Source organism: Schistocerca cancellata, chromosome 2 (genome assembly GCF_023864275.1).
Source record: "Schistocerca cancellata isolate TAMUIC-IGC-003103 chromosome 2, iqSchCanc2.1, whole genome shotgun sequence".
Lineage (NCBI taxonomy): Eukaryota > Metazoa > Arthropoda > Insecta > Orthoptera > Acrididae > Schistocerca > Schistocerca cancellata.
In genome coordinates this window covers 206745196-206766673 of record NC_064627.1, presented here as the reverse complement: position 1 = coordinate 206766673, position 21478 = coordinate 206745196, and the positions used below count along the sequence as shown (strand labels likewise).

The 21478-nt window shown below is 44.7% G+C and overlaps 1 protein-coding gene across 1 annotated transcript in view; it reads left to right on the top strand.

Moving 5' to 3' along the window:
• Window positions 1–214: 214 nt before the first annotated feature.
• The window catches only part of LOC126161538 (uncharacterized), a 356858-nt gene continuing 335594 nt past the window's right edge, over window positions 215–21478 (top strand). Inside the window, exon 1 of the mRNA XM_049917463.1 lies at window positions 215–283. Within this exon, the coding sequence (XP_049773420.1) occupies window positions 230–283 (54 nt within the window). The 5' untranslated portion in view covers window positions 215–229. The remainder of the gene's footprint in view (window positions 284–21478) is intronic.

The window sequence follows — 21478 nt, the reverse complement described above, 5'->3', positions numbered from 1 at the left end:
GACCGCCTCGTCTTAAGTAGTTCAACACGACTTACAAAACTACCCCGGTAATTACACCGAACCCACATCTGACAGCGAACTCCGTCTCTTCAAACAAAGCGCAGGTAGTTGCCGCGTCTGCCGACAGATGTCAGCAGGTCGCAGGTTGCGCGCGCAGCTGGCTGCGTGTTTGCCAGCCGGCGGTGCGCGAACAGCCAGTAGCTGTGATGACGCGCGCCTCGCGTGAGCGATGGACAGCAGCACCATCGTCGAGGGGCCTGTCAAGTTTCGCGACGGCAAGAAGGTAAATACTGCCCACTCCCCTGATGACAATGTCAGTGTAGTTAAGTGTTCTGCTGTGTACGACTATGCAACTGACAAAACAACGACATTTCGTTTAAGAAGACGTTGGCTGACATTTTATAATTATTGTTTACTTGTTGACACAACTACTTTGTATGAAACAATCATAACCTGTTTCAACACACTGGACATCTGCAGGTGCTAAGAGCGGCATTTAGTGAACAAATAATGCGCTGACGATGCATAAACATTTGTTCACTAAACGCCGCTTTTAGCTTCTGAAGATGGCTATTGTGGCCGAAACCGTTTGATTATTTCGTAAAAAATGGACCATCTACAAATAAACAAAAATTACTTCCAAACCGACATTGACTTGTTTCTAAATCAGTGCGTAGTGACTGGAAACCATGTTGTTATCACCGGACGCCTAGTTTGCCATACGGTGACCATTGTAAGGTACCTGTATAGGAGTCATGGAGCGCGTCATCGCTATGAGATTTTTTTTTTTTTTTTGTGCTTCCATACCACTTTCATCGATTGGTGTTTGTTCTGAATACTTTCAGCATTGCCAAACACGAATTACACCAGAGTTTGATAATAATGGCGCACGATGATTCCAGTTTCCATCAAGAAATAGAGAAATGTAGCTAAATTTAGAGTAGCTCAGAAAGTTTCATTCACTTTCACGAGACAACGTCTTTCACATAAATGAAGATAGAAACTTTGGTGAATTTTAACTTTGATATAAAACTACAAAGTTTTTCCAATTAACCATCCGATTTTACAATCTAATATCTTTTGCATGCAAACACAATTACCTTTTTAAATTAAATTTATCCCTTCATTTACTTTTCATAAATGTTGAATGAGCCTTCCACCAGACACACAACAAACATCCAGGTGATAATCAAAAACTCAGCCCATACTTTTTATGGAATATATATGCAATTACAGGGTGGCGCACGAAATGTTACCATTTTGTTTTTGAGTATAAACTTTACTGTCAATACAATCTGAAAGGAACATATAGTACAATGAAGAGCCGTCCATGGAGATTTGTTCTAACTCAGCACATGCTCAGTATGTCCACCATTTCGTTTCCTAACTTCCTTCAAACGAATACTGAAGTTAGTCATTACCCTACGGCACATGTCTCCCGTAATTTCTCTGCAAGCTTGAAGAATAAGTCTTCTGAGTTCCATTAAATCACATGGACGTTTCGGGAAAAATTTTTCCTTTAGGTACCCCCAAAGAAAAAAGTCACCTGAATTGAGGTCTGGACTATTGGGGGGCCAATTTTGTATTTTGTCCGTCATTGAAGCGACCTGGAAACCTGAGTGAAATGGTCCGCATGTCGAAATGCTCGTGTAAAATCTCCAACACAGTGTTTGCAGTATGTGGCGTTGCTCCATCTTGCATGAACCACTGCGTGTTGAAGGGCAAGGCAGTAGCAAGAAGCTGTGGAATGAAGCTGTTGCGAAGCATACTCAAATAACGCTCGCTGTTCACAGTTTCTTCAAAGAAAAAGGGTCCAATAAGTCCGTGACTGGAAACTTGCTGTCCACGCCGTAATCCTCGGAGCATAATGTTGTCGTTCATGAAGCACTTGTGGGTTTTCAGTGGCCCAAACCCGTACATTTTGTTTGTTAACCACACCATCTAAATGAAAATGCGCCTCGTGTGAAAACCAAACGTTGTTGAGAGTTTCTTCCCCATCCTCCGCCCACTGAGCAAACAGTAGTCTTTGCTGCTTGTGTTCTTCAGTGAGCTTCTGTGCAGAGGTCATCTTGTATGGGTACATATGGAGGTCACTTTTAAGAATGCTTTGAACGGAGCGTCTGGATATTCCCAGTTGCACTGCTGCCTTTCTACACGATTTCCCGGGACTTCTCTGTACAGCAACTCGTACCGCTTCAATATTCTCCGCCGAACAAACAGGCTTAGGCCGAGGTCGCTTCGCTTCCAATACTGTTCCTTCCTGTACAAATTTATCGTACAACCTGTGGATGGTCTTTTTGCAAGGGACCCATCGTGTGTTAAACTGTTGTAAACGCCTCTGAGTCACAACAAGGCTCTTTGTTTCATGAAAAAGTAACACAATTGCCGATCGTTGCTGTGTCGTCACATTGTCAGCCATTGCTGCTTACTAGTCTCCTAGCGTCAGTATCGTGAATTACTCGTCGTTTCGTAACTCATTTGTTTTTACAAGCTATGCTGGTACTGCTGTAGAGACCACAGCGGGATATCTAATGTGTGTCGTAAATTGTGAAAGAAACAATTGGAAACACATTTCGTGCGCCACCCTGTATTACATTCATAGCACTATGCGACGTCGTAGTTGACGCAAAGTTTCTGAAAGAGAAGCCACATGGAGTCTTTTAGAAATACCCAGCGCAACAAAAGAATTCACATACTGTGAGATCGGGCGACCTTGGAGGCCAGTGGTGCAATGCAAGATACGTACACCCCCTAAGCCCAATCCAGTGCTGAGACAACCCATTGTTGTGTAATACTGTTACACGTAGGGCCTAAGTCTCTGTACGGTAATACTGTTTCGTTGGAGAATTAAATTTTCGGCATGTTCTCTCAAATGCAAAAAAAAAAAAAAAACGCCAGATCTCCAACGTATTCACGTTCGTGATCCTGTAACAGTCTTCTACGGAAAAAAAGGAAGGAGCCGAAATAATTTCTCACGGTACGACGCAAAACACATAAAGCTTTGCATAGTCTCTCTCGTGCAGTTCTATGGTACTCGGTCCAGTCACATTAAAGTGACTACCACCCATGTTCGTCGTCAACGTGCAAAAACCACTCGCAGACGTCGGGTGGCAGCACTAGCAGTGGAAAAAATGGTTCAAATGGCTCTGAGCACTATGGGACTTAACATCTGAGGTCATCAGTCCCCTAGAACTTAGAACTACTTAAACCTAACTAACCTAAGGACATCACATACATCCATGCCCGAGGCAGGATTCGAACCTGCGACCGTGGCGGTCGCGCGGTTCCTAACTGAAGCGCCTAGAACCGTTCGGTCACAGCGGCCGGCACTAGCAGTGGAAGCTATTTAAAGGATGTCGGTGGGGTGGAGGCTATTTAAACATGGCGAGAGACGCGGATATACAGCACAGTTGTATTGTCGAGGAAAAGGAGCGATTTATGTCACGTCCGAAAGGGAATGATCATTGGCTTTCACGCCAAGGGTGGAAGATTTCCAAAACTGACACATCTGTGAACTGTTCGCGTGCCGCCGTGGTTAAAGTATAGCATGTATACCAAAATGGCGCTATTCCAAATCGGTGCTGAGGCAACAGTGGTGCACTAGGGGCCATAGGTGAAAGGGTTGAACGGCGGCTGCGGAGATGTGTATGGGCGACTACACGTGCAACTGTTGAGGAACTGACCGCCCAGGAAGCTACCGACACTGTCTATTAACGACTGTTCAGCGAATTTTGCTGCGTGTGGGCCCCGCAGCATCCACTTGGTTCATGCACTCGCGTTGACTGCTGTTCTTCGGCGACGAAAGCTAGAATTTGCACGCCATACAGCAACTGGACGTTGAGTGGCGATAGGTGGCCTTTCCAGATGAATCACGTTTTATGCTCCATTGGACAGATTGCCGTTGGCGTGTACGGCGTGGAACGTCTGAAACCAAACACCTTGCAACAATCGTTGGAAGGATCCCGGCCGGGGGAAGAAGAGTTGTCGTCTCGGGTATGTTTTCGTAGCATTCCCTGGGTAATCTGCAACGAATCGACGCATGGTGCAGGGAATGGCAATTGGATCTCAATATAGACAAGTGTAATGTGCTGCGAATACATAGAAAGAAAATAGCAGGTCAGCAACTGGAAGCAGTTAATTTCATAAATTAGCTGGGAGTAGGCATTAGGAGTGATTTAAAATGGAATGACCATATAAAATTAATTGTCGGTAAAGCAGATGCCAGACTGAGATTCACTGGAAGAATCCTAAGGAAATGCAGTCCGGAAACAAAGGCAGTAGGTTACAGTACACTTGTTCGCCCACTGCTTGAATACTGCTCAGCAGAGTGGGACCCGTACCAGATAGGGTTGATAGAGGAGGTAGAGAAGATCCAACGGAGAGCAGCGCACTTCGTTACAGGATCATTTAGTAATCGTGAAAGCGTTACGGAGATGATAAATAAACTCCAGTGGAAGACTCTGCAAGAGAGACGTTCAGTAGCTCGGTATGGTCTTTTGTTGGAGTTTCGAGAAGATACGTTCACCGAGGAGTCAAGCAGTATATTGCTCCCTCCTACGAATAGCTTGCGAAGAGACCATGAGGATAAAATCATAGAGATTAGAGCCCACACAGAGGCATACCGACAATCTTTCTTTCCACGAACAATACGAGACTGGAATAGAAGAGAGAACCGGTAGAGGCACTGAAGGTGCCCTCCGCCACACACCGTCAGGTGGCTTGCGGAGTATGGATGTAGATGTAGATGTAATATCGATATTCTGAAAGGCACAATGGAGCTACGCAAGGGTGCATCTATCCTTGGGGACTATGTCCACCCATGCATGCAGTTTAGATTGTGAATATACGTTAATCGTCACGATTGTTTAACCTACGAAGACATCCAAAACATACATGTTCCTTCCTTTGAACTATGGAATCTACAAGCAAGACCAACGCTTCAACCAGCTCTCAGTGTATGTGCGTGTTTCGAAGACCACGAGGATTAATTTACCGTACTCATCTACTCACTACACTTTCCGGATTTAAACCCAATATAGAATTTGTGGTACCATCTCAAGCGGACTGTTCGCGCCATGGATACTCAACCGAGAAACCTAGCGCAGCTGGGCACGTTATTGGAGTCGGCATGGCTCCACGTCCCTGTTGGTATATTCCAGAACTTCACCAACTCTCTTCCTGCACGTGTGCAAAAGGCGGCCAGTAGGCTTTTGACAGGCGGTCACAATAATGTGGCTGGACCGTGTATGTGGCAGATGTGTTGCCCATATTCTTACGTCGCGGCATATCACTCAGATGGAACGTTGCCTCATCACTGAACACTAATCGAGGAAGGAAACTTATCTTTCAATCAATGAATTCGCAAACCTCTAAATGATGTTTCTTATCACCGGTATGAAGGGCTTTTAGCAATCGAATACTGTGTAAGTTGACACACACACACACACACACACACACACACACACACACACACACACATATATATATATACGAGGATTGGCCAACTCTCGCCTGGTTCGCGATAACACATAGTTGGGCTATGTGCACATTATCCATTGCGGCTTGAACGAGCGCACAGGAGCGGCCTGTAGCATTTCACTCATATAAACGGCCAGTGTCTTGAAACTGACTTTGCCATCGTCGAATGCTGTGAACTGTAGGAGGTGCAGGGCTCCATTCTGGACGAACATCACGTCGCATCTGTTGAAACGGAGGAGACAGAATGCACATTGTTGCTGTATTATCGCCATCTAGAAGCACGTTGGCTAACAAACAAGGGAGGGAGGGGGCGAGCTGCATCAGGGAGAGCCCTCCCAACAACAACACGAACCGGCATCCTGCAGCTGGCGCCGAGGTGAACTCTTAGTTTCGATGCGTAAATTAAAATCCACCTCAAGTTTCTATTTTCATTCATGTAGAAGATATACGAGTAATCTTCAGAAATCAGAAGAACCTCCTTGGCCCACCCTCTGTAATAATTAAAACTTTATCATCTTCTGAATGTTATGCTGAATAATTTGGGTGTGCTATGCGAGACAAGGTGGAAATGGAAAACTTTCAAAGTGTCACCTTCTCTCAAAACGCGTTTTCGGTGCTGTTGTTTTCACATTATTTTGTTACATACCCCTATACTTGATCCAGGTGCCAAAATATGGACAAAGTCTTTCAGACACGCGTTGGTCGATGGTTTTTGTGCCAATCTATCCTTCCCTCTGTAATTCCAAAATCTAAAAGATATGAGACATTGTTTTTGTGGTGTAACCGCCAGACACCACACTTGCTAGGTGGTAGCTTTAAATCGGCCGCGGTCCATTAGTACATGTCGGACCCGCGTGTCGCCACTGTCAGTAATTGCAGACCGAGCGCCACCACACGGCAGGTCTAGAGAGACGTACTAGGACTCGTCCCAGTTGTACGACGACTTTGCTAGCAACTACACTGACGAAGCCTTTCTCTCATTTGCCGAGAGATAGTTAGAATAGCCTTCAGCTAAGTCCATGGCTACGACCTAGCAAGGCGCCATTAACCATTTCTATAGAGAGTCTCACTTGTAATCAAGAATGCTGTATACAAATGATGGATTAAAAGTTAAGTATTATAGATGCTACGTACTTTTCTTTATAGCATTCATTACGTATCCTGTTTCAGACCTCATGCCCGTCTGCGTTAGATTATAGCGTGAGTTTAGGCCTCCTCTATCTACAAGGTGTTGGCACATTTGCCAACACATCAGTTTTTGTTGACTATCGTTCTATTAGTTCATGACCTAATGCTGTATTTCTGTACTTGTATTACCACAAACAAAACGTATTGCCTCAGTGTTGGTAGCATTTGGAACAAAAACTTTCTTCCTTCAATTTTATCGAGAACTGACATTTTTGAGACTGTGACTGTGTACAAAATACAATTTGATTCTTGTCGTGAAGAAACCAGGAACGACCCACTGTTAAAATGCCATTTATGAAGGTCATTCATCAGGTAACGCAACACTTCTTTTCTCGGTCAGTTCTGGTTGAAAAAAATTAGGAATTTGTTGAGGGATATCAGGGAGTGTTCCCCCTTCATACCCTGTAGTTTCATGAATGAGTGGCGGCACTATACATATCCTTATGAATAATTTCTGTAATGGAGACGCATTTCAAGCAGAAAGCTGTCATTGAGTTCCTTTTGGCGGAAAACCAGAGCATCGCGCGATATTCATAGGCGCTTGTAGAATCTCTGCAGAGGCCTGGAAGTGAACAAAAGCACGGAGAATCGTTGGGCGATGCGTCTGTCGTTATCGCAAACCTGTCCGATCTTCCGCCTGCCAACCGGCTGCACACGGCTGTGACTCCTGCAATGTTGGAACGTGCGGACACTCTCATTCCAGGCGATCGACGGGTCACAGTCAAACACCTCGCTGCACAACTGGGCGTGACCCTCGATAGTTCTGACACACTCGTCCACCAGTGGATGTTCTCAAAGGCGTGTGCCCGCTGGTTTCCTCGCCGCCTAACAGAAAACCATAAAGAGCAACGGAGAACCATCTGTGTGGAATATCTCCCGCGTTACGAGGTTGATCTGACAATTTTTCTCGAACGTTGTCACAGGTCAAGAAACATGGGAGCATCACTTAAAACCAGAAACAAAACGGTAATACATGGAGTGGGACCACGCTACCTCTCCTCCGAAGAAAACGTTCAAAGCTGCGACCTCGGCTGGTAAGGTCATGGCGATGATCTTCTGGGACTCTGATTAGGTTACTCTGTTTGATGTCCTCCCTCACTGTGTAACAATCAACTCAGAAGTGTATTGTGCTACCCTCAAGAAAGTGAAGGAACAACTTCAGCGTCTTCATCGCCAAAAAATGCAGACGAACTTTCCTTCTCGATGATAGCGCAGGACCTCACACTAGTCTGCGCTCCCGAGACGAGCTCACAAAACTTCATTGCACTGTTTTCTCATCCACCCTACAGTCCGGATCTCGCACCATCCGACTTCCATCTGTTTGGCCTAATGAAATATGCACTCGGCGGCAAGTAGTATGTGGATGATCGGAAGGTTTTCGATGAAGCAAAACGTTGGCTCAGAACTCCACCAGAAAAGTGATACCATGCGGCCACACGGGCCCTCCAAATAAGGTGGCGTAAGGTTTTCACACTGAACGGAGATTACGTTGAAAAATAGAGTTTTGTAGCTAAAAGAGTGAGGAATAATTTGGCGTACTGGAACCTCGAATAAAACCAAACTGCTCCAGAAAAAAAGTGTTGCATTACTTATTGAACGCTCCTCGTATTTACTCAAATAGCGGTGTTGACTATTTCCAGCTGACAGATTCACCTTCAGTAGGCTGTTCACGTTTATATTGCATTTTTTTGCAGTTTATATTAGCTGCTAGAAAATTAAAAGCCAAGGAATTTAAACAACAAATTTAATAAAAACGTGAACAATCTGTTGGTTCGAGACCGATAACGGCGCTATATGTGTACATAAATACCATTATTAAGAATTGCTGGTTACTGTTTCCTTCTTTGCAAATACTATTTTGTAAAAACTTTCTTATTGGCTCTTAGAACCAGTCAGTTTCCTGGTATACCACATACAACGTTCTTAATAAAGCATTTATTTTCTAATTTCATGTTTTGCGGTGATGTGGTTACAGGCATAATTCAGGGGAAACCGAAAATCTTCTGAATATCTTTGATATAAGACAGATATGTACAGACAGAGATACAGTGTCCCATTACTTGATGGAGAAATACATCCATAGTAGAGGCCTCCGTTTACTTCTTATATAGCTTGATCGCTACAGTCAGTTCGGCACTTCTTCTCTTCGAATAGACAACGGTACTGTCATATATGCCTACAGGAGCTATGTATTGTATTCAGTCTGTGCGCTCACTTTTGCGAGCCTTTTGCTAAAGTTTGTTTTGAACGTAAGTATTATATTGAAAATTCTGTATATGGATCACTAACATGGATAATTATCTCAATATGTACACATTTGCTATCGTCAATTCCTTTGCACACTTTATCCACAGCTTCTCTCCGACGACGAAATTTTGAAACTTGTAACGCTTAATAAATAATTATGCCGTCAAGATCTTTCCATATTTCAAAGTTGTGAGATACATTTTTTTTGTCAGTCTCCTGACAAATCTCGTATTTGGCCCTCAGAACGTTTCTCATTTCCACTCTTAAAATATTTACAGCTTGCCACAAAGACGACATTTATACCATCTGGTACATGTTGAATATTAGCAGAAATCACGTGCCAAGGAGATACGCGGAATTACTTTTAGTACGAGTGACGAGTGCTGTGTATCTTTCGATTGACAGGGATACTGCCTGTCATAATCTTCTCTATCTACAGGGTGGTCCAGTGATAGTGACCGGGCCAAATATCTCACAAATAAGCATCAGACGAAAAAACTACAAAGAACGGAACTCGTCTAGCTTTAAGGGGGAAACCAGATGGCGCTATGGTTGGCTCGCTAGATGGTGCAGCCATAGGTCAAACGGATATCAACTGCATTTTTTTAAAAAAATAGGAACACACATTTTTATTACGTATTCGTGTAGTACGTAAAGAAATATGAATGTTTTAGTTGGATCACTTTTTTCGCTTTGTGATAGATGGCGCTGTAATAGTCACAAACGTATAAGTACATGGTATCATGTAACATTCCTCCAGTGCGGACGGTATTTGCTTCGTGATATATTACCCGTGTTAAAATGGACCGTTTACCAATTGCGGAAAAGGCCGATATCGTGTGCATTGTTGGCTATTGTGATCAAAATGCCCAACGGGCGTGTGCCATGTATGCTGCTCGGTATCCTGGACGGCATCATCGAAGTGTCCGGACCGTTCGCCGGATAGTTACATTATTAAAGGAAACAGGAAGTGTTCAGCCACGTGTGAAACGTCAACCACGACCTGCAACAAATGATGATGCCCAAGTAGGTGTTTTAGCTGCTCTCACCGCTAATCCGCAAATCAGTAGCAGACAAATTGCGCGAGAATCGGGAATCTCAAAAACGTCGGTGTTGAGAATGCTACATCAACATCGATTGCACACGTACCATATTTCTATGCACCAGGAATTGCATGGCGACGACTTTGAACGTCGTGTACAATTCTGCCACTGGGCACAAAAGAAATTACGGGACGATGACAGATTTTTTTCACGCGTTCTATTCAGCGACGAAGCGTCATTCACCAACAACGGTAACGTAAACTGGCATAATGTGCACTATTGGGCAACGGAAAATCCACGATGGCTGCGACAAGTGGAACAGCAGCGACCTTGGCGGGTTAATGTATGTTGCGGCATTACGGGACGAAGGATAACTGGCCCCCATTTTATCGATAGCAATCTAAATGGCTCAATGTATGCTGATTTCCTACGTCATGTTCTACCGATGTTACTACAAGATGTTTCACTGCATGACAGAATGGCGATGTACTTCCAACATGATGGATATCCGGCACATAGCCCGCGCGCGGTTGAAGCGGTATTGAATAGCATGTTTCACGACAGGTGGATTGGTCGTCGAAGTCATGGCCCGCACGTTCACCGGATCTGACGACACCGGATTTTTTTCTGCGGGGAAAGTTGAAGGATATTTGCTATCGTGATCCACCGACAACGCCTGACAACATGCGCCAGCGCATTGTCAATGCATGTGCTAACATTACGGAAGGCGAACTACTCGCTGTTGAGAGGAATGTCGTTACACGTATTGCCAAATGCATTGAGGTTGACGGACATCATTTTGAGCATTTATTGCATTAATGTGGTATTTACAGGTAATCACGCTGTAAAAGCATGCGTTCTCAAAAATGATAAGTTCACAAAGGTACATGTATCACATTGGAACAACCGAAATAAAATGTCCAAACGTACCTACGTTCTGTATGTTAATTTAAAAAACCTACTCGTTACCAACTGTTCGTCTAAAATTGCGAGCCATATGTTTGTGACTATTACAGCGTCATCTATCACAAAGCGAAAAAAGTGGTCCAACTAAAACATTCTTTACGTACTACACGAATATGTAACAAGAAATGGGGGTTCCTATTTTCAAAAACGTAGTTGAGATCTGTTTGACCTATGGCAGCGCCATCTAGCGGGGCAACCATAGCTCCATCTGGTTTCCCCCTTCAAGCTAGACAAGTTTCGTTCTTTGTAGTTTTTTGTTTGACGCTTTTTCGTGAGATATTTGGCCCGGTCTCGATCAATGGACCAATTTGAAAACTTAATAAACCACGGAATAATGTAGATTGAGAGGTAAAAATTGACACACATGCTTGGAATGACATGGGGTTTTATTAGAACCACCCCATATTGCTAGACGCGTGAAAGATCTCTTGCGCTCATCGTATGGTAATGATCGTGTGCTCAGCCGCCAGTTTCGTCATGCTTGGCCTCCCAGGTCCCCAGACCTCAGTCCGTGCGATTATTTGCTTTGGTGTTACCCGAAGTCGCAAGTGTATCGTGAGCGACCGACATCTCTAGGGATGCTGAAAGAACATCCGACGCCAATGCCTCACCATAACTCCGGACATGCTTTACAGTGCTGTTCACAATATTATTCCTCTACTACCGCTATTGTTGAGGAATGATGGTGGACATATTGAGCATTTCCTGTAAAGAACATCATCTTTGCTTTGTCTTACTTTGTTATGTTAATTATTGCTATTCTGATGAGATGAATCGCCATCTGTCGGACGTTTTTTGAACTTTTGTATTCTTTTGGTCCTAATAAAACCCCATGTCATTCCAAGCATGTGTGTCAACTTGTACCTCTCTATCTACATTATTCCGTGATTTATTCAGTTTTCAAATTTATACTGAGTTTTTGATCACCCGGTATATCTTTGCCGCCTACAGAAATGCTTCAGAGTTGCTGAAGGTTTATAAAAATTCTGCATCCTCATTTTCAACAATTAATAATCGAGTGGTAGAATTTAGATGTGGCCGCACATATACTGAAAACAATGTACACGAACGACATATGAAAACCGCGATCACAGAGGAACACATCAGTCCAGAGACAGGTCTGAGGTAAAAGTAAATTCTTATGGAATGGTTGTTAGTCGCACAAGAGGGATGTTCAGCCGCTTGTCTACAAGTTATTTAAATCGCACAGCATTTCGGCGATCTGTGTGCTCTTAACCCGCCCCGCCCCGGTAATACTAACAGAGAAAGGGGACCTTCAGTTTAGAACGGAATCCGAACATATTCAAACCAGTCACCAATGCATTTGTGTTAACAGAAGTACTTCACTGAACCATATAGCATATATGATAGCTTGTTTTAAGTTTCGGCTCCTCAACTGAATCAAAGAAGTCGCAGAGCCCGTCTGAGCCTCTAGTTTAGACTTTCCACTCGGCTTCAGACGAGGAGATCGCGACCGATTATGGTACGATGCTGCGAACAGTGAGCCATGCTTACGACCCGCGTGTGATGCTAAATGCTTTTTCCAATGCAGCCAGCCGTCTAAATGAACTGAGGACGGTCTCAGAATCCAAGCGGCAGGCGTCATTCGTGCCGACATGAGCCACAACTTGCAGCCGGTTGCGTCCATTGCGTTCGACAGCCGCCGGCAGAGTTTACTTCACGTTTATAACGAGGCCTGCCGATACATATATCGAGTGTACACTGGCCTTCTTTCGCGATATGCCTACTATGTCCCTGGGGGCTCCATTACTCGGCGAACGTTCGTGCTCCAAATGACCAACGTCACGTGCTTGACCACATGTGGCAAGACACGCAGCCCAAGATACGCGGTATCTTATGCTAGCTCGGATGTGTTATCAACACCTGTTGTTAATGGGCAAGGAGCCAGCCGTCCGACCAGTTCCCACATCCACCTTCTGTCCGAAGCTACTGTCAACTACTTGCCATCGAGTAGGGGCACACACGTCAGATGACACAGTGACAACAAGGTTCCAATCCTGCGAGTTCGGCAAGAGTGATGCAACGATGGGGGGCTGTTATTCCAGTTAAATATTCCACCCATTACTGAAAACATTTTAAACAAAATCGAATGCTTATCACTCAGCAGGAACAGTTCGTTATGAAGCCATTTTGTGTATCAGCAAGATAATTGATCCAGGGTACAAAGCATGAATCATTGCATCGTTAGTTAGGTTAGGTTATGTTAGGTTAAACGGGGACCTAGAAACGACGGAGAGGCTCCGTCCCCGTCGCAGCCGCAGTGGTCCGCAACCCCACGACGACTACTGCAGTCCACTTCACCCCTCCGCCGCCCCACACCGAATCCAGCGTTGTGCGGTTCGGCCCCCGGTGGACCCCCCAGGGAACGTCTCACACCAGACGAGTGTAACCCCAAGTATGCGTGGTAGAGTAATGGTGGTGTACGCGTACGTGGAGAACTTTTTTGCGGAGCATTCGCCGCCATAGTATAACTGAGGCGGAATAAGGGGAACCAGCCCGCATTTGCCGAGGAAGATGGAAAACCGCCTAAAAACCATCCACAGAGTGGCCGGCTCACCGGACCTCGACACAAATCCGCCGGGCGGATTCATGCCGGGGACCAGGCGCTCCTTCCCGCCCGGAAAGCCGTGCGTTAGACCGCACGGCCAACCGGCGGGCGCAACATTGCATCGTAGTCGAAGAAAATCTGGATTTGCTGGATTGACGTCTCGAACTTCTCGCTCTAATCCAAGTTTTGAAACCAACCAGAGTGTCAGTAGTGCACCAGGTCGGTGTACCAGGTCGTCTAAAGCCAGCTTCAGGAATAATGGAAACGAATTTCATCTTGTACAGTGTGTCTCCCTAAGAGAGTGCAAAAATTTTAAGACATAGAGGACGCTCCACTGAATAATTTGAGGTAGGGAACCTGGGGTTCGGAGAAGCCAGCTTAAGAAGATAATAGGAATGAAATCGCATTACTGTGTACTTTTTTACATTAATTATAGTTAACCGAAAAACATCATCATTGACACAATGAATGTACTATTTGTACTGTTTCTTACAAAATCTACAGAAACTGACGACCATGAGCCTCAATGGAAGCATGACATCGGCGAACAGGATTCTGATGCAGTCGGACAAATATCCCTGGTGTGTTTCGAATCACATCGCAGACAGCTACAATTCCGGCAACTAATTCCATGTCCTTGTCCACTGGGATCTCATACAGAAGTGACTTTAGATGTCCTCATAGGAAATAATCAAATCATTCAGGTCCAGAGATATCGCAGGCCACTGAATAGGAGCTCCGCTTCCAGTCCAGCAACCAGGAAATACAGCATTGAGATGGTTGCGGACATCCACACTGAAGTGAGATGTTGCACCGTCATGTTTTATCCCCATCCTCTCACGAACAGCCACGGGTATGTTCCCCAATAACCCGGCAGAATTTTTTGCACGAAACTCAAATACAGGTGGCCGTTCAGACGGCCAGGTAGAAGGTAAGGGCCAATGAGAATGTCGCCTACAATGCCGGCACACATACTCATAGCAAAACGTACTTGATGGTGTGGCTACTAGAGCGTGAGGGTTTTCCTCATCCCACACATGACTATTCCTGCTGTTCGAAATATCATCACGATCAAATGAGACCTCGTCAGTAAACAGCACGATTTGGAGGAAATCTGGCCGATCAATTCGTTGCTGGAGCGACACAGTGCGACCCTTGGTGCAAAGTTCGTCACCAGCATTGCATGGGCTCGTTCAGTGGGTGATATGCGTGTAATTGTTGTTCGTGGAGTACTCACCACACGCTAGTATGTGAAGCCCTTATTTCATGTGCAATACGACGACCACATGCAATGGGATGCGCCACAACACGTACCAGTGTCTCCTTTTCAAAATCGGGTGTGCGAATGCTTACCAATGAACCACCCCCCCCCCCCCCCCCCGCATTCGTCGATCGAGAGAAACAAACATTCGTCGTGACGTATAATGCCTGTTAGAAAATCGTTCCCTGTATAACCTTTCAGCAGCGAGAGCACTGCATGTCAGTGAGTTCTGCGAGACTGTACCAATACTGCTCCATCATTTTGTACTGTACGTCTCTGAATAGCACTGAATAATGAACGGGTCCGCCGTTGATTCATAGCACGTTCTGTCATAGGACAATGTAAATGCAATACAACAGAGCCCTCTTATGGACAAGTAAAATAAACAAAACCTCCATCATCCTAGTAATCAGGTTTGTCCTAGTTCCCTTGCAGGAAATAAATAATGCCCCTGTAAATAAACAACACAGCACGTGTAAGCTTGTACGCATGTTATTTATAAATAAGCTGGAAAACAGTAATGCTAGACAAAGCGGTAGACAAGTTTACTTGCATATGCCCTTAAGTCGGCTTCTCCGACCCCAGTTTCCCTGCCTCAAATTGTTCACTGGAGCATTCTTTATGTCCTGTTACATTTTTACACGCTCTAACGGAAACACCCTATATACAGGGTGAGTCACTAACTATTGCCACCTAGAATAACTCCGAAAGTATGATAGGAGCTGAAAAGACTGTGGGACAAAAGTTGCATGGGACAACGGGGACCATAATAGGACTTTTTTTCTCTTCTAGGTGGGGTCGCGTCAGTGATATGAAGGTCAACTTTTTTTTTAATGGGATGCTATAGTTTGGTATTTATTTTCCGATAGCGGCTATCGAGAAGAATCCAATGATGTGTAACAGTATGGTCTATGAAGGTCAACAAAGGTCAAAAAGGTGGCATTAACGTCCATTTACAGAAGGTGTTCGAAGTGATGACCATTGGTATCAATGCAGTGCTGCAATGTTTTTATCACGGATTGAGTGGTATTACTTATCACATCGGCACTTATCGAAGCACATGCTCTGATTATTCTCTCTCGCATATCTTCAGGTGTAGTTGGAACGTCTTTATAAACAATGGCTTTTACGAATCCCCACATGAAAAAATCCAGAGGTGTCAAGTCTGGCGAACGAGCCGGCCACGACACATCTCCTGCGCATGAAATCCAACAACGTTTTGGAAAGTGTCGCTGCAACTCATTTCTAACCATCAGTGAAATATGTGCCGGACACCCATCCTGTTGATACCACATTCTGTTCCCTGTTCTTAAAGGTATTTCTTCCAATAACTGACCTAATGTCTCTTGCAGGGAAGTCGTGTACTTCCTACCATTAAGATTTCCTTCGATGAAATAGGGGCCTATAATTTGTCCTCCAGAATTCCACACCATGCATTCACCGACCACGGTTTTTGGTGTGCAACGTGCCGCAGCCAACATGGATTTTCAGTTGCCCAATAATGCATATTATGCAAATTACCATTTCCATGCTTCGTGAATGTAGCCTCGTCAGTAAATAAAATCAAATTTATAAATGTGTCATCCCTCTGAATCTGAAGTTGAGCCCATCGGCAGAATTCAATGCGACGCATACAATCCGTACCAGTTAATTCTTGGTGGAGACTGATATGGTAAGGATGATATTTATGGCGATGCAGAACACGAACAAGACGACGCTGGCTAATGCCAGATTCCCTTGCGATTTGACGCGAACTAACACAAGGTTCTCGAACCACAATGGCTAGAGTACCAATTTCCGTTTGCTCGTTAGTAACTTTCCTTTGTCGGATATGTTACCGATGCGTTAAAGATCCAGTTGTTCTCAATTTACCGTACACGTATTTAAATGTACGACGTATAGGGTGCGTATGTTGAAGATATCTTTCAGCGTACACGTCTCTAGCTCTCACTGAATTTCGTTGGTATTCTCCGGAAATGAGAAGTATATCGACTTGTTCTTTTGAGGAACACATCATTCACTTTCGCTTGATTCGACGATACAATCTTACCGTTCCTATTAGTGTTGTATTGCGAAATCGTGGAATGGTGTTGACATGCCAATGGCACGTTAGATGGATACGCCATATTCGGCGAATATTTACTATTTGCGCGATATACGAGACAGAACTGTCAGAACCTGTGCTTCGATAAATGCCAATGTGACAAGGAATGCCACTCAATCCATGATAAGCAGATTGCAGCACTGCATTGATACCAATGGTCATCACTTCGATCACCTTCTGTAAATGGATGTTCATTCCACGTTTCTGACCTTCGTTGACCTTGAGCCCCTACTGTTACACATCATTGGATTCGTCTCGATAGCCGCTGTCAGAAAATAAGTACCGAACTATAGCATCCCATTTAAAAAAAAAAAAAAAAAAAATTAAGTTGACCTTCATATCTCTGACGCGACCCCACCTAGCAACAAAAAACCAACTTCATATTATGGCACCCCTTGCCCCATGCAACATTTGTCCCACAAACTTTTTAGCTACTATCATACTTTCGGAGTTATTCTATGTTGCAGTAGTTAGTGACTCACCCTGTATATCAAAGGCCGGTGCAAATTTTTTGATACAGATTAAACGTTGTAATAACACAAAGTCTTACACATTATTAACTAGCGCCTTTGGAATGAGCATCGATCGAGTACACAGAACTCTGTCTGTATAGCGTTATTCATAAATTTATCTTCTGGGATTTCAGAAGAGACGGCGGGAAAATTAAGACTTACAGAAAAATGACACTTATGACTGGATAGACCATCTCACCAACTTTTAATTCGCAATACCTGCAGTTGCGTAGTTGCAGCGCCCACGTTTAGGGGCCTGACATGTCGAAATATCGTGTATAATGGAGCGACGCGTGCTGTTTGTCTCCTTGAATTCGCTAAATATGTGTCAACTATGACGTTTCCGTGATAATTTCAGGTGAAAGTTCCAGCACACAAAGCAATCAAAGGTGACTGTCCGTTAGACTGCCTGTGTATGCAGTGCGAAGAGAAAAGGCCAGGCGGGACTGCTAGCAGAGAAAGTGAAATGTATACGAGGATCATTCACCAGGAGCCTAAAGAAACCGAAGACATGTGCGAGCAGAGAACTGTAGATGCCACAGACATCTGTCTGGCGCGTTCCGCTCAAATGTCTGCCTGTAAAACAATGTCGGCTGCAGTTTTAATATGCGCTCACTACTCGGAATAACGAACTTTTCAACTTTTGAAATGACTTTCAGCGGCAACTGGAGCAAAATACTTTTTTACGGAAATTGGTTTTCGGTGACGAAGCCGCATACCTGGTGTCTCAAAAACGTGAATCCTCATAACATGCTTAAGTGGGGCACAGAATAGCTGCCCGCATCTCGTGGTCGTGCGGTAGCGTTCTCGCTTCCCACGCCCGGGTTCCCGGGTTCGATTCCCGGCGGGGTCAGGGATTTTCTCTGCCTCGTGATGGCTGGGTGTTGTGTGATGTCCTTAGGTTAGTTAGGTTTAAGTAGTTCTAAGTTCTAGGGGACTGATGACCTAAGATGTTTAGTCCCATAGTGCTCAGAGCCATTTGAACCATTTGAACAGAATAGCTACACGCTATTGTAGAAGATGATGATGATGATGATGATGTTTGGTTTGTGGGGCGCACAACTGCGTGGTTATCAGCGCCCGTACAATTACCCAATCTTTGCTCAGTCCAATTTCGCCACTGTCCTGGATGATGATGAAATGATGAGGACAACACAAACACCCAGTCATCTCGAGGCAGGTGAAAATCCCTGACCCCGCCGGGAATCGAACCCGGGACCCCGTGCTCGGGAAGCGAGAACGCTACCGCGAGACCACGAGCGGCGGACTATTGTAGAAGACATTCGTGATTTAACTAAAGTTAGCGCCTTTCGTGTCCTGTCCTCTTGAAAAGTTTATGGATTTTTTTTTTGCACCTGAATAATGAAAATTGAAACCAACAGTTGCTTTGTAATTCAATCGTCGTTTATTCAAAACGTGCTACCAATTTCGGTGCGAAAAAGCGTCATCATCAGGCCCCAAGCGTAATCTGCCATCAGCGTACCAAACACATTGACGAAGATCAACGGAGTCTTCAAATGGAAGCAGTATAACCTATTAAGCATGTTACGTCAGTGTCTGCAACCAAGTAAGTCGAGCGCAGCGGACAACTGCCGTATGACCATTTGTGGGCTTGTTATCGGAAATTACGCAAACTAGTTTATTTTTGCTCCGCTGCGCTCGACTTGCTTAGACATGCTGGCGTAACATGCTTAAAAGGTTGTACTGCTTCCATTTGAAGACTCCGTTGGTCTTCGTCAATGTGGTTCGTAAGTTGATGGCAGACTGTCCTTGCGACCTGAAGACGACGCTTTTTCGCATCGAAACTGGTAGCACGTTTTGAATAAACGACGATTGAATTACAATACAGCAATTGGTTTCAATTTCCATTGTTCAAGTTCCTCATGTCCTTCTGCTGTCCCACTATTTACAATGGATTCTTCTTTTTCTTCCTGCGGGGTCCGCTACATATGTTCGTTGTCTCCATTACGCTCTATCACGGGCTGCATCTGGGTGGATGTTCATGCATTAAGGTTTTTATGAATCGTATTAGCCGAACGTTGCTTAGGTCGTCCTTCGGGTCTTCTGCCGAAGACTTCAAGTGTGTAACCCACCTTGGCAATAGAGACATCACCGGCTCGTAAAACATGCCCAAATCATCGAAGACGACTCTCCCGCATCTTGTCTTGGATCGGTCACCAAACTGTTTCCAAATATTGTCATTGGAAACGTGATCTAACTTAGTGAGTCCTGCTGTCCACCTTAGCATCTTCGTTTCCATTACACTCAGGCGGTGTTTTGTCTCAACTGTAGTCGACCAGCACTCACAACCATACAAGGCGACTGGTCGGATGACAGAGCGATAGGTTTTTGATGTTAAATTATCTTTCATCCTGTGGTCGCAAGTGACTCCGTTTGTTGTTCGCCACTTCATGCAGGCTGCCTGAGTTCCGGTGTTGACCTCTTTGGTGAGTCGGCCGTCAACAGTGATCGTGAAACCGAGGTGCTTAAATTTAGCCACACGAGTCAGATCTGCACCATTAATCGTGATGAACCCATTTCATGTCTGTCTGATGTCATGTACTCGGTTTTCTTCAAATTAAAGTGCAAACCGTGTTGCGACAACCGGTCACTACATTTTTGAGTTTGGCTCTGCAGATCAAGCTTGTTTTCTGCTGCCAGCATCACGTCGTCAGCATAAAATAGTGTCCATGGAAATGTCCGGTGCAGGTCAGTTGTCACGGTGCCCGTTACGAGAGGGAAACAGAACCCTGATGGACGCCGACTGTGATGGGGAAGTCCTTGGATAGTCCTGAAGTTGTACGGACATACCTTCTCGGCTGTGCATAAAGTAACTGCACCCAATTAATAAGTTGCTCTGGCACATCATGCTCTCGAAGTGCTGGCCAGATGAGACCGTGTGGCACCCGATCAAAGGCCTTTTCGAGATCCAGGAATGCTAGACGCAGCGGCTTGGCTTTCTCATTATGTTTCTAGACTAAGGGTCTTGCAGCATGAATCGCATCAATTGTGCCGTAGTTCTTCAGGAATCCAGCTTGGTTTCTGGAAATCTGTGTGAGCTCACGGATCTTTTGGTTCAGAACACGATCAAAGATTTTCATGGCGTGGCAGAGAAGTAGAACTGGACGGTAGTTGGTGCACTCAGCGGAATTTCCCGTGTTCTTAAAGATAGGCAGCCGATCAGCTGGTGTTTGTCCCCCGACAATGATCTTGTTGTAGAGTTCCGTTAATCATTCAACTGACTTCCAATGCTGGGAACACCATAACTCTGCTGGAAGGTCATCTGGGCCGGTGGCTTTCCCAGGCTTCATTTTCATTAAAGCAGTCTTGACCTCTTTGACTGCAGTTTCTCTTGCGCGCCCTTCAACAGCATGGCCGGTGGGTATTGGTGGATGGGGGAACTCTTCTGTTGAGATCTTCTTGAAGTAGCTGCTATTTACAATGGATTACCAGAAATTTTTCTTTGCGATGAAAACTAAGACTGGTTTCGTGCACCTGGGCATGCTACAGCAACGGCTTACGTCACATTTACAACAAGAAAGTGGAGATTAGATTTTACAATAAGACGGTGCTTCACCATACTTTCTTTCAGACATTTGTGACTATCTCATTGCCGAACTCCTCTACTTCAGTCGCCCTCACTGTCATCTGACTCAATTCCAAGTGATTTTTCGTTTATGTAAAGGATCGAGTATTCCTCCCTCCACTGTCACTAATTTGGAAGAGTTGCTAGGAAGATTAATTAATGCTGTCACTGTTATCAACCATGATGTTAGGGCTCGTGTATGTGAAGAGTCTGAATACCGTATCGATGTTTGCTGCGTCACAAATGGTAACAATGCCGAGCACCTGCAATGTGGGTCAAAAACTTCGAGAGATGCTCTATCCAATGATATGTGTCTGTTTTCTGAATGTCTTGTAGTTTTCGTGCAGTCGTCTTCTGAAAACCTGGAGGTACTTATGAATAACACTGCGTAATTTATGAGATATGGCACAGCTGAACGTCGCATCAAGAACTCTATATGGGCTTTCGATCGATCTCTAACTGTTGATATCGATCCATTAGTGGAGCTGAACTACAGTTCCGTTTTAGTAGGTACAGTCTTGAAA